The 14,275-nt window shown below is 43.7% G+C and overlaps 1 protein-coding gene across 2 annotated transcripts in view; it reads right to left on the reverse strand.

The window, feature by feature from the left end:
• Nucleotides 1-1,227: 1,227 nt before the first annotated feature.
• Nucleotides 1,228-14,275, reverse strand: part of CHSY1 (chondroitin sulfate synthase 1) — a 78,260-nt gene continuing 65,212 nt past the window's right edge. For both annotated transcript variants that reach the window (XM_075506327.1, XM_075506328.1), the window contains exon 3: nucleotides 1,228-4,708. In XM_075506327.1, the coding sequence (XP_075362442.1) occupies nucleotides 3,116-4,708 (1,593 nt within the window). In that variant the 3' untranslated portion in view covers nucleotides 1,228-3,115. The remainder of the gene's footprint in view (nucleotides 4,709-14,275) is intronic.

Raw genomic sequence — 14,275 nt, forward strand, 5'->3', positions numbered from 1 at the left:
TTTCCAACACCAGCTGGCTTCTCAGCATGAAGTAAACTTCTCCCCGAACCAAACAACCAGAGTAAACTGCGAATGAAACGTTCCAGCCCCAGAAGGGATTTTTGTCAGAGGCTGGGTTAGCACTTGCCAGCCGATGACTTCCACCTGGTCAAGCTCCTTACAACTTGGGCAGCAAATACCGCTTCTTTTAGTATGAAACGGGTTTTATAAGCTTAGACTTTATCATAGATGGTTATAATTCGAAATTTAACTTCAAAATGGATTACTTTTAAGCTGCGAGTCCATAAAATATGTGGTCAATTAAGATGTGGGGCCTCAAGAGCTGCCTGCAAGCTTGGTGTACAACTCGCTTTTAATGCTGCTTGGACAGATTTGGCAACTGAATCAGAACTGCGGCAACCGAGCAAAAAAACCCCAATACCAGATGGGTGCTTTTCATTAAACGGCTTTTTCCATTTACACGCATTCTGCTTTTACCGGCTGTTATGGGCTAAAAAAAAGTCCTACATAATCATAAATGTTAATAAATACAGTGTAAGTACAGGGCTTTTTTCTCCCTGTCTTTTGGTACAGTTCTTTAGGGTTCATATTCTTCAAGCTCTTTTCTGCAGCCACAAATACTAGTTGGGTTTTTTTTCCTTTCCCTTGTGTGAAGAAACACTTCTGTAATCCCAAAGATTCTTGCTTTGGGACTTAATGACTTAATTTTTACATAAAAAAGCCTCACACCAATATTGAACAACTGTGATTAAACTGGCAGAGCTATTAAAAATAAGTGCTCGACACACTTAATAACTATTTTTACCGTGTTTTGAATACACAAAACCTTACAAAATTGTTCAGCCTTGTCATCGTATGCATTTTAAATGTATAGTTATGGATGTTTTCAGACAGCAAAAGCACTTTTAATCTTTTCATGAGGAAAAAGTCAAAAACCTCCGTTAGTGACAACCAGCTGCCCCAGGGAATGGCACAGCTCATCAGCGCGGGCACAGGCAGCAACGGCAGCCTACACCAGAGTCTGACGAACGGATTTGTCTTCCCTTTACCCAGAGCCAAGGTATGTGGCATTAAGTTTATTCTGGGCCGAAACACAACACGGAGGTCAACACGCTTTGTAAGAGGGAGATCCTTTTACCTGGACTTACTTCCCAAAACTGCTTTACCTTTGTGGCTGTGCCTACGCTGTACGAAAAGATACGGACTGAGGCAGACGACATGAGGAGCTCCGATTGCAAATAAAAAATCTTTATTGCATCTTAGAAGCAAGTCTTAAAAAAAAAAAAAAAAAAAAGATTTTCCATGCACTGAATCCATCCAAGTACCTACATCCTTGGGACTGTCACCAAAAAACGATGAACATTATAAGACATCGACTCTACACTAGTTGCAGTTCATATTCCATACACGTGTAAACAATGGTTATTTCTTCTACTGGAATAGCAATTACTCCATAAGATCCCTTCAAACATGGAAACAACCTCAGCATCGGTTTTTCTCCGTTCCTTCGCTAGTCTCCACTTCCCAAAGAGTAGGCAAAGTGGAACTGAGAGCAATGAGACGAAATGGTGCTGGAGGATACGATAGAAAAATATATTGTTCGCTGGTTTTTATTTTTTTGTTGCTGCTGAGCAAGATATTTACAGGTAGGTAGGTCCCAATAGATCATCTGCTTCAATGACAATGTCCATTCACTGTCTAAGTCTCACTGTAAAGGGTTCCCTTTCTGGCTTTAAGGCACTTTATTTAGTGTATTTTCTCTTACCTTGCTAGGTGTTAATTCATAGGGATCACACTTTCCTTGTATTCGGCCTCCCCATCCCCAGTTCCTCTTAGAATACCAAAAAAATTCCTAAGCTTACTGAAGTCATTCCAAAAATGTTAAAGAAATTTGGGAAAAAAAGATCCATGAAAAAAATATTTTAGAAAGTAATCTTTGGAGATCATTTACTGCAAGTATGATGTACACTACCTTATCAGTGAGAAGATGCAATACATTCCTAATATATATATATATATTTACACACACATATATATATATATAATATTAAAATGACTAACAGATATTCAAGGAAAGGTCAAGAACCTAAGACAATGGATATTAAATAAATTAACGGTCTATCAGATACAGAAAAAAATAATCCCAAAACAAAACTAGTAATCAAATGTAGTAATTGTTCCCATTAACATCACGTAACCGACTGAACAAAATCAATGCAATCAGGTGCAGTACACTCGGTACAGAAGATTTTTCCAAGTTCTCGTTAGGGATCTCTAATTGTTCGTTGTGTACTGTCTCTTTGCTGCAAGAGGTTCGCATTTCCCATCCTCTTCCCCTCCCTCATTACGCTTCGGCATTTCTTGATCACATCGTCTCAGCTCCGGACAGGACAGCGGTTGAGGATAATACACAGAACCCACCACGGATTCTTAAAACATTACGTCCATATATGGACCACATATAAAAGACAAAAATTTCTACAAGGACTAATCGGACAGCAGGTTGTGCTTACTTTCTTCCCTCCCTTGAAGTCGCCTGGCCATAATAAGTGGAAGTGTATTTTTAAACTGAAATAATCAGCCATCTGGAAAAAAAACCTCCTGCGATTAATACCCTTATCGTCGCCACACTGATTTGTTTTGTTCTAATGCAATTTAAAAAATAATGGCTATCCTTAACAAAAGAAGCAGAATCTTTGCACGGTAGCAGTCACAACAAAACATTTAGATACACCGTTTTGTCACTTGGCTTGCACGCTCAGGTCCCAATTTACAGAATCCCAGCAATGAAGACAGCAACGGAAAAGGTAGGAAACAATCTTTTGTTCATAAGGAAATTCTAATTCAAGTCAGATTTCCGCTGATCGGTCAGATAACTCTTAAACAATTGTTTTGTTTGAAGGCAAATATTGATCACAGTTTTGTTCAAAACCAAAAACACAACAACAAAAAAACCAACGGCCTTGTTCTTCTCAAAACGAGTGCTTTGTAAGAAAACAATGATGATTTCTAAAATATATCCTGTGTGGTCTTTTAAAAGTGAATTATCAAAAAACATTTTCCCAAAAATAAATTAGATAATTAAAAAAAAAGTCTTTTCCAGCATAGCTGGACATTAGGCTGTCCTCACTGAGCCATTAGTATTGCTGCTTTTCCCAAAATTTGGGTCATTTTTTTCAAACCATATTTCAGCCAGCTGTTGTGTGGACCCATAAGTTGAAGCTTTGGACCCCAAGCACATTTTATACTGTTTTGGATCAAGATTAGGGTCACAAAAAACAGGGTGATGCACATGGACTACTCCAATTTCTTGGCTTCGGAAAGTTTTTAAGCCAGCTTGAATGACTTTGTTAAATAGGTCTACGTCTTCAAGGCCCCAACCTTGGATGGAGACATCAAAGCCACCTGCTCGAAGAAGATCACCTTTGTAAATACAGGTAATACCAAAGCCATAGTTCCTCCAGAAACCTGTTTTCTGGGTGAAGGCAAAATGATTGTCACTAGGAACTTTTCCACTATAAACAATCTTTGGATCATACTGGCTAAATATGATGGGAAAGTATACTTGTTGACCCAAAACTGTATTGGCTCTACACCGCTGGAGGAATTCTGTGGTGAACACTAAGTCAACGTCACAGAAGAAAAGTAAAGATTCGTTCTGGAACTGAGAAGATCCGACTTCCAGAGCCAGTGCTCTCGAGAACTCCCCCGACACCGGTAAAACCTGCATGTCAGCCTTGGGGTATTTGGAGCGGTAATCTCTCATCAGCTCGATCTGCTTCGCTTTGTCAGGGTTGGAGTTGGAATTGAAAAGCAGGACAACCAGCTTGACGTTCTGGTTTGGAATGAGACACGTCTTTTCAAAATTCCCCATGAACCTTGCGAACATGTCAAAACGTCCAGAGAGAGGAATCAGGATGTTGATCTTCTTGTCTTTGTGCTCCTTCCTCTCTACTTTTGATCGGCTGAGCTGGAAGGGAACAAACATCTTCAGCGAGTTGGAGAGGAAAGACAGGGATCCAGAATCCTGGTTGATTTTGCTGGCCAGCTCTTTGGCATCCATCTCTTTGTGCTCCATAAACTGGATCTTGCTGAACGTCTGCTGCAAGTACGCGTGCCTCCTGACGGGGACGGTCATCTTCTTCCCCTTATGCTTTTTGTACAGAAGCAACAAGTCAAGAACGTACTCTGCTCCGTACATCGGATTTACTCTGCGATAGCCATACTGTATTTCCTTGAAATCTATGATCCTCCCCCGGGTCTTAGCGTTGGCGTTGATCATTTCCATGACCTGCATAACAATGTCATCCAACGCTTCACGCTGAGAAGAGTCCATTCCTCTCCTAGGGGGCTGCCCGTCGGCACCCGAGTACAAATACTTTCCCGTAAGAAACTCCCACTCCAAGATTTCTTCCCGGTGGCGGGGCTGGAACCGCATGAAGGAGGGTGGCATCCCTAGCTGCAGGTCATCTTTGTGGATTTCTGTATTGCTGTATTTGCTCATCAGGACAATTTCCCGGTGCAGCTGTATAGTCCGGTGGCGTAGCTCTGCTATCTTGCGGCTCAACATGTAGCTGTGAAGTCTGTACTGGTACGGGGGGTTCTTATTGGGGTGCAGCGTTATAGCTCTGTGTATTTTGCTGTTCCTCAGGTCTCGGATATAGCCTTTTTTGTTCTGCTCATAATTTTCATAAAACAGCTGCTGCATCTAGAAGAGAGAAAGGAGAAGTCAGTGTCTCGGCAGTGCTGTCCTTGTGAAAGTTAGACCACGCAGCCCCCGCTGGGAGAAAATTCCTCCTTGCTCGCAGGGCCAGAAGGCTTTCTGAATAAGCTGTTCTTGGTTTTAGGCACAGGTTGTAGCAATACCAGCTGCTATTTAAGGAAATTAAGAGGATTATTCATTGTAAACTGGTAAAAGAAACATCTACCATGGATTTGGGATTACTACGGCCCATTCTAGAGGTATCGCCGTGGGCAAAACAACTGAGCAGTAAGTAGATTGTACGCTCATTTTTTCACAACAATATAGCATCACCAGGAAAAAAAGAACCATGAAGCGTTCACTACAAAACTCTTACTATTCTTCTGCCTCCCATGGGCTTTGAGACTAATAATAATAAAGAACAATAAAAAAGGATGCCATATACATAGTAAGCAAGTATGACAACACCTTTTCCGTTACACCCAAATGCTGTTCAGGCACTAACAATCCAACTTGCTGAATGTTTTAGTCAAGATGCTAAATATATTATCTCAAGTGCTGCAATGCAAAGCTACAGTTCCCCTGTCATTTTAAAATGTCAGTAGAAAGTAAAATGCACCTGAGATTCCTAGCAGCAGTTCCAGAAGGCAGGTAATACAGGATGCATATGTATGCTAGAATAAAAGCATCCTTAAAGTGGAAATCGCTATTTCAAAACAAGAAGATAGCGAGCTAAGATTAGATTCAGAAGCCTTATGGAAAGCCACAACTCAAGGAAAGCAGGCAAACCAGCTTTACAGTTTTCAGTAGGTCAGGCAGTAGCTGATATAATGAAAGGCATGTGGAAACCAGGATGATAATGTGGGAAAAAAAAACCCAAGAGAAAAAAAACCCTCACTTTTATACCCCCAGTTATATACCAGCCTAGACAATGGACATTTAAAAAGATCACAGGCTGATTCTATGTCGCAACACAAATGTCATCAACTTGCCAGGGGAGCTGACGCGACAGCTTCATTCGATATAGGATCCAATCTACCTTATTGGCAGCAGAATTTGCTATAGTTAATACAGTCAATAAAGCACATGTAAAAAGGCTATAAAGATTAGCAAAGAGCTAAAATCCAAAAGACGAACAGAAGAGGGAATGACTCAAATACGATGGGAATTAAAGGGAGCACTAAAAGGAAAATCACAGGCACAGAAAGCCTCCCTTTAACAGACAGCGCAAGTGATGCTTCTACCGGCTGTTCAGACCCAGCAGAAGTCCTGTTTTATTAGGCCTTCAGTTGCATTTTTCCCATTATTGTGGACAGACATTGAATCTAAGGGATAAACTTAAACCTGGATTTAATTGCCGCTATCTTAACAAACCAGATGTGCGCATACTGAAACCTGGAATTGAGCATATCACTGTGGACAGCACAGGAGCAAGCTGTGTCTACTTGAAGCGGCTCGCATGGATTTTGATCTGAACAAATGTAACTCATTTCAAAGGAGGGAGGGAGGAATTTCAGCCAGACTGAGAAAGAAAGGACATTTTTTTCATGGGTCATCATCAATCCACCACCCCTTCTCCTTTCCTGCTCAAGTTCACCTTCTTGCCCGCTCTCCCCCAAGTGATTCCTGCCGCTTTCGTGCTGTCTGTGAGCAGTTCAGGCCAGAGGCTGCTCTTAGTAGATAGATCCCATGCAGCAACGCAGCCAAAGGAGAACATCTTGGCGATGGCTTCTTGGCAAACCACAGATGAGCTGCCTGTCAAGACGTATATCCCTTCAGAAGCCATGCAAGATTTAAAAGAGTGCTATGAGCAGAGGTTAGCTGGTCTAACCCTGTGTTCAGCAGAGGGTTATCCAAATTGAATGAACCTCATGCTTTCCTGAGAAGCATGTTTTTCCACTCACCAAAAGACTGTTCTTCATTTGTATCCCTATATTGTTTCCTCTACTAATAACACTTTATTTTTTGTCCACTTTGAACCTTGCTGCTTCTGTTAAGGGCTCTAGGAGACCTCAAATCACACCCACTTACCGTCAGTCCTGTAAGCACAATTTATTACAAGGGAGAGCTCACACAGCAAGAACAAGACCAGTCCAACACTGCAGGACCCACATATATATTTTTACTGACTCCACTGATCTATCCTCTCTAACACAACATATAAATATATATAGAACTAGAAGTATTCAATGCATATGGTAACAGGCTGGAGATTTCACTGACATTTTAACTACAATACTATAGGCACAGGCTTTCGCAAGAGTATTGTGACATTAGATAAAAATTCTTAAATCATGTCATTAGGCAACTATTATTTAAAGGAAAATTGACAATAGGACTTAATTTCAAATCTTGTTTTGAGTTTGTAAGAAAACAAAATGAAGACCATGCAGCCTGAATGCATTTATTCCAAAACTGCCATCTAGGGCATTCTGAATTAGCTACGAGAGGAAATCATGAGAAGCAGAAAGGCTTTTAGATTACACAACGAAGTTTTAATAGAATACCGATGGGTAGGAAAATGTTATGAAACTTCCCAATGGAAGTCAAGATATGAACCCCTAGCAAATGGCTCTAAATAAAATTAAGAAGCATATTTTAAAGCTCTGGCTTGCCATGCAGGAGTAAGCTCTTAGCTAGGCTGGTTAACTTCTGAACTTTTAATACTACTTCTTGCCTCTTCCAAAAACCAGCTAACTTTGAAAACTGAACTGAAAATGAAACATGTCTCAGCAAGTCTTTACTGGTGCTTCAACACAAAGCAATTCACAACTGAAACATCTATTAAGAGCCACCTTGCTCCAGCCAAAAAGGTGACAACTGTAACAAACCCTGCGCTCCGGCCAACCCCGCAGTGCAACTAATGAGAAGCACCACGGTAGCCAGGCTTTTATATAATCCTATTTTTCAGAAGAATGCCTTGCAAGACTGGCACTTTCATTGTTTTTCCTATGAAGTCTCCCCCTCTCCTACTCCAGCATCCCTCTCGTCTCCTTATTCAGTAAGCAGCAACAGGCACGGGACGTGCCTGCGTCCCGCAGCCCCGATCCCCCGTCTAGGAACCGAGGTACACCCCACACCGGTAGGAAACAGACTGAAGGGTATCGGAAGGGGTTAATCAATTCAGAGAGTATAATGACTTACAAACTATTTTTGCACAGTGGCATGAAGTGCTGTAAATGAAGTCCAAGTGGCCAGCAGCCAACGGAGCAATTTAACCCTTCCTGGGCCGAGGCGCCTGCAGACACTGACCCAATGCTGCAGAAGCGCTGCGATGCCCACGGGCTTTCCTTCATGATAAAGAGCCCATGGATTGCGTTTTCTCAGCCACATCTAGAAAACTTGAAAGAAATGAGCACTTCCCTCCATACAGTTTGACAGCTCCACCAACGTTAATCCATTTAAATCATTAAGGCAGAGCTAGTCCTCGGCATTGGGTTTGATCACTAACAAGGGCAATGTCCGGCTATCACCCATCACTGCTAACGTAGTTTCTACCTCATTTGGGTCCAAAACACTATGCTAAATATTACCTATAAGCACATGCGGGCTTTCGACTCCACACAATACTGGAAAGCTGTAAGACAAAAAATCATAATTACCTCTTGTGTGCATCATTAATAGAGATTAGTGGGTGGGAGAAGACAACAGAGAAATTTATTTGTAATTTCTCTCTGTGATTTACTTGTTCCTCCCACGTAGCAGCCATTAAACAGAGACACGGGGAGCAACACAAGCACGTCTAACAGACATTACGTGCAAACTTCCCCATGCCTGTTACCAGATTCTTGCGAGCTGAACTCTTGCAAATGCTTCTTTGAGCGAAACAGGTTTCTCTATGATTCTGTTCAAAAAAAGAACCTTTCATGGATATTAATTTTGCAATGATTATATTCTAAGCATGCTTTATTCTAGTGCAGAGCACTGAGAGCATAGGGATACAAAGAAGAGCTACTCTTTATTGACCACTATTTACTCTAGACTTGTTGAAGCCTTAAAAACCCTAATGTTCCCCAAACCATTAGAGACTGAATGTTTAACCTGTGGTACAGCTGTTGTGGGCACTACTGGCTCGTGTCCAAAAGACCAACTGAAAGGAGAGAGTGTTATGTTCTTCGTTTTAAATGAAGAAGTCTTTTGCAGGCCAAAAAAAGTGTACTGGAGAAAATGGACTTTAAAAATAAGACCAGTTTATGCAGAAACTGGCCCGCAGCCACGGATTAGCCCCCGAGGGCTTTCTCTCACAGCTCTAGATTGTACTGCCACAGCCCAGAAAACGCCGTCCCACAAGTCTCATGAAAAGCAATCATGGACAAGACATGTTGTATGGCAGGCTTCGAAATGCCCAAGATGTGCTTTAAATACAAAGCCAAACTAATTAAAAGCTCGAAAGACGGTTAATGTCACCTAGCGCATGAGCACCTCATTTGGGAGGAGATGAGCACGTAGGTCCCTGTCCGCAGCTGGTGCAGAGCTGTTCTCCTGTGGGAGTAACGCGGCTGCCGGGACAGTCCTTACCCTGCCCCGCAGCTCTGCTGCCAAAACTATGCAGGATGCTCGCCCCATCTCCTCCTCGCTCCTCCTTCCAGAGATGCAGACGTAGAAGTGCAAGGGGGCAGTTCCTGTCGGTTGGTTGAAGTGAAATGAAAGATGTTTTGAACCCACATCCCAAGTAAATGTAATGAAATAACTGTAGCTGCACTAATCCAGCTTTGCCACTTTGAAGTGACTAACCAAACCGGATCACTAGTTTTCTGTTTTTTAAATCACCAGTATAGCTAAATTGATAAAATATTTTGCATGTAGACCCAATGGAAAGGAGCAGTGGGTCTTCATTTACTGCTGACTTGCCTATGGTGGAGGGGGAGACTGTAGTGACCTCCCTGGATACAACTCTGTGTAGTCAGGGTTCTTATTAACGATGATCTTTCTGTTTTAAATCCCAATGCTCTATGTGCAATCCCACAGCTAACCACCGACATGACCGAAGTCACTCCTGGGCAGACTTATTATGGTGGAGACAAACAAGGGGAAGTGATGGATAAACACTCATTTCCAGTGAACTTGGCCACTCGTTCATCCCTGTGACCTCCCCAGTTGCCGCTACAGGAAAGGATGCAGGAAACACCACTCGGCGCTGGGAGATCAGACTTCCCTCTCGGCTGACAAGTGGCTCTGGAGCACGATTAAATGATGTGGATCCCTCAGACGAGTTACTTCTCACACAAATTTCATCATGTACCACTGGTTTGCATTTGCTTTGTTTCATAAATTAGAAGAGGAGCAAGAAAATCAGCTGGACATCCCGAACAGCCTGTACTCAAAATTTCCATAGCAGACTGCTAGAGAAGCAGAGGCAGACCCAGCTGTGATATACTGCGACCTCTGAGTGCAATAACTCCAGGCATGCTCTGAAGCGAGAAGTTTATTTTGTACAACACAACTACCCTCTTCTTATACGATACTAAGTGAAACAGCACCTGTCTCACTCAAGAGCCTTGCGGTGCCTTCTGCACTGCTCTCCACTCCAAAGTGTTCGAGAAAGGAAGCCAAGTATCTAAGGCAAGTTTCAAGCACAAGCAAACTCAAGGCCATTGAATTCCCAAGGAATCTGTGAATTAGGAGAGTTACTGCTGGAGTTCACTCTTTTGTTAACAGTACCAAGTGGCTGTTTAATTAAACAACTGTCCTTCCCCCAATCCTTTCTTGTTTAAGCAAGTAGAAGAGCTTAAAAATTACTTATTCATTTACAGCTTCTCAAACCAAGTAGCCTTTAAAGTACTCCCAGCTTGGCAACAGAAAGAAGAAAACCTGCAAAAATGAATGTGTCTGCAAAACTGGCATTGTGTACTTCACCTCTGACCTTGACAATCTCATTACCCAAAACCTACACGGGGGAGCAATCCACAGCACTTGGGAACTAACTGAGATCCTCCTCATTTAGCAAAACATCCTTCCCCTTGGGTCCATCTGACACACAAACTACACAGGTGCCATCGTGCACTCCATAAAGCCTGGAACTGCTTCTCTAGAGACACAGATTTATGTTTTTAAAGTATAAACCAGAATATAACCTGAAAACATTTTGTACCTTAGGAGTAACCAGATAAAACAGAATGTGCCATTTTAGGATATTTAGATTTAACTGTGCAAACCTCGGGAGAGCTGGATGCAATTTTGGGCTATGTTTCCAAAAGGTTCTGATTTAATAGAAACAAAAACAAACAAAACACCACTAAATATTAACAAATGTTCTATCCTACGGCTATTAAAGAAGCAGAACATCATAGGTGCTAATGACTAATTATCATTGCTATTGCTTGAGAAAGTGTGCTCAAAATTTGTTTCTAGCATAATTTCCAAATTACAAGTCCTGGTGCAAACTGCTGTTCTGCACATGGCTCTCCCTTGCTCAAGTCAAGGCTTTGACCCACGGGGCAAATGATTCAGCTCTTCCTCTCCAGCAGAGTGGGACTGCCTCTGTCCCAGATCCAAACAAAACCAGGAATACAGTGACTCGCTGCTGATTTGTTCATTTAAAGGCCAGACTCAGGGATGATGCCAAATTACTTGCCCACCGAATACACTGCGTCTCAAGATTTCTTTTCCTTGTTGTCAACTCCACACTTCTAGATTCTGCAGTGCAGGCAGAGTACAAGAAAAACTTGGTTTTCATTACGACTTTCAACAGGCCCATGAAAAAAAGAGCTGCAGCCTTGGAAGTCTGTATCTGCTCTTTCTCATGCAAAGTGTTAAGCTTTCAGAGGAGCAGCACACGACCCTTGGAGGATAGTTTCTTGGAGGTGATGAGCAGAAAGTTTCTGACATCCTGGCAAATATTTTTTTGGATGCTGGAAACAGAGTTAGAGGGATACAGTCTCCTCTGAGCAGAGACTACAGAAGAGAAGACCTCTTCTGGACTGCTGCGTGATTTTCCACCATGTGTTTTCAAGAGGCAGTAATGTAATCATTTAGAAATACTTTTGTCCGTGGAATTCAAAAATTCCTATTTAGGAGCTACTTTCCACAACCAGTGGTTTTGTAGGAGTTGCGAGCCGTGATGGATGATGAGTCTTTTTGGTCCTAAAACACTTGGCAAGGCCACCCCACAAGCTGCTCCTTACAGGGGGGTGGAGAAGAAACCCTCTGCTTGGAGAAACCTCAGCTGCAGGCTAGGCATCCACGCATCACCTAAACATCAGTCCAACATCAGAAATAAAGCCGGAGCAGCGTAGCCTCTCTGCCAGACTGGCTGGAGACCGCAGTGATTTTGTAGCACACACCAGACCAGGTCTCCAGGTCTCTGCCAACACCAGATTCTGCAAGAACCCTGGGGGAAGGATCAGCCCCAGTGGATTCAGCTGCAGGATCCAGCCCCTTCAGCCTTGCCCACATCACCAGCACAGCCTCCTTTCGATGCAAGGTGTTTCAGGACCCCCCACCCCTGAGTAGGTACACGGTGCCCTACATGGAGACAATGTCACGATAACAGGTCCGGGCTGAAGGACAGTACTGAAGCAGTCACATCAGTGCAATCTAATCTCTCGGAGTCTTCACAGGAGATTACTGTGAATTTAATTCAGCAAAGATTTGGCCTCACAATAGCTACTGCTGCAGTTCTTCCCTACGTGTAAAAAGGTGTGGGTGTATTTTAAAAAACAGATTAATTTTCAGGACTTTCGGCACTTCCACCTTAAGCAGCACCATTTTAGATGAGGAGGGTCACAGCTCCCTTCTTTATGGCAACAGGCCATGCTTGCTGTTTCTGGTCCCTTGCGAAGACTCGTGGCAGGAATAGATCTTTTGGAAAAGGGTGAGAGGGGAGCTGGGAACGCTGAATAAAATGCCCAAGACAAGGCCAACTGCTGAACTGCCTGTGTCAAAGCTGCAGCCCTTCAAACCTGCAGTGCCAGTAACAGCCTCAACGCGACAGAGCATCTTTCATAACTACATTTAGAAATCTGTCTGCTTTATGCTTTCCTAACAACTGATGGTAAAACCACTTCTCTGCCAGCAGCATCAGTATTGGCTAATGAAAACTGACAGAAAACTGGGAATATGTTAGATTTCTGATTTCTCTGCTAGCGAGCCCTCCTCCCAGCTGCCACAACAGCCTTTCTCATGGGTGCTGCTGCGTTGTGCCTCTGCCAGGCGAGCAGCTGGAAAAACGGACGTTGTACAGGACACACTCTTGAAACCTTAGCCCCTTCCAAATTGGTGGCGACCTGTCCCTAGGAGGTGGCAGCTGCACACCACCTCACGCTGGCGGGGATGTCTGAAACACAGAGCAAGCCAGCATTTAAATAAACTCTGAGAGTGGGCTCATTCCATCCACTTGGCCTCGCTGGATCCACGTGGACATGCTGGACCAATGCTCAGCTCTGCTCATGTCTCACCAGTATTGCCCGGTTTGCAACAGCACAAAGGACAAGGTGACGGCTGAATCGCTGTGGTGTTAACCGGATGGCACAGTCACTTCTCTCCTCTGGGTTGGAGTTTAATGAACACTCCAACATGGTGCCCACTAACTGCTTTTTCCAGGGTCATGCTAAAGACACCCAGTACTTAAGATGATTTAACACCCACAGCCCTTTAACAAAAAGGACATGCAGCAACTCTGAGCTTGCAGGCGATGGGGAGCTCCATGGGGATTCAGCTGACTTCTTTCAGATGAAAAGCTCCCCCCCATCTGACAGCCAGCCCTGTTAGTAATTCAGCACAGTTTGAAGGCCACTGGCCATCCCAAGTGTCCCCGCTACCCCTCCAGCTCAGCAAGCTTAGGAAGCACCACTGTGGCTGAGCACAAGGCACCAGGGCCTGCGATTAACTATATATCAGCCCCCCAAAAGCAGAAAGCCTCCCAGAGAGGGCCATGATCTCCCTCCGCTTGCCACAGCAAGGCTGCCTGCCTTTGTTGGCCGCTGCTGAAGGCTGGCCTGCTCCGAACGGGAGGGGAGCCGGCAGCACGAGGCAGCGCTGGGTTTCCTGCCCAGGACCGGTGTCAGCAGGACGTCCCTCCAAGGCATTCTGCAACAAAGCGGGAACTCACTCTGTGATCCTCTGGCTGCTTCTCCTAAATTAAGCTGGATTTAAAAGAACATCTCCTTTTATTCCTGTTGGTGGAAAGTAAGAACAAGCTATGGAGTTCCTTACAAACTCCCGCAGAATCGGTGCCCGGTACAGACGTAGCATTTGTGACACAGGCAGATGGTTTCACTGCTCCTCCTTCACCAGCCTGTGAGCTCAGATCGGTTCTTCATCTTCAATATGGTTTTTCAGCCAGAGCCACCATTTCTGCAGCTGGTTTGAAGACTGTCTACAAGGGCCTGGACTCAATCACCAGCTTGTTTCACACAGGGAGCAGCGCAGGATGACAGCTTCCAGGGTTTACTAAAGCTGCACAGCATTGTTCTGAAGTGTGCGTTTTAAACGCGTGCACATTTTTTTTTTGCCAAAAAGAATTGTTTAATAAGTGCTCAGAGGAGGGGAGGGAAATAAAGCCACAAACCCTTGTTTTATGTGGAGAAGCCACATGTTTCAGTCAGCCCATGAGGATCCTACAGCTGAGCCCTG

This window comes from Mycteria americana, chromosome 6 (assembly GCF_035582795.1).
Source record: "Mycteria americana isolate JAX WOST 10 ecotype Jacksonville Zoo and Gardens chromosome 6, USCA_MyAme_1.0, whole genome shotgun sequence".
In the NCBI taxonomy this organism is placed as follows: domain Eukaryota; kingdom Metazoa; phylum Chordata; class Aves; order Ciconiiformes; family Ciconiidae; genus Mycteria; species Mycteria americana.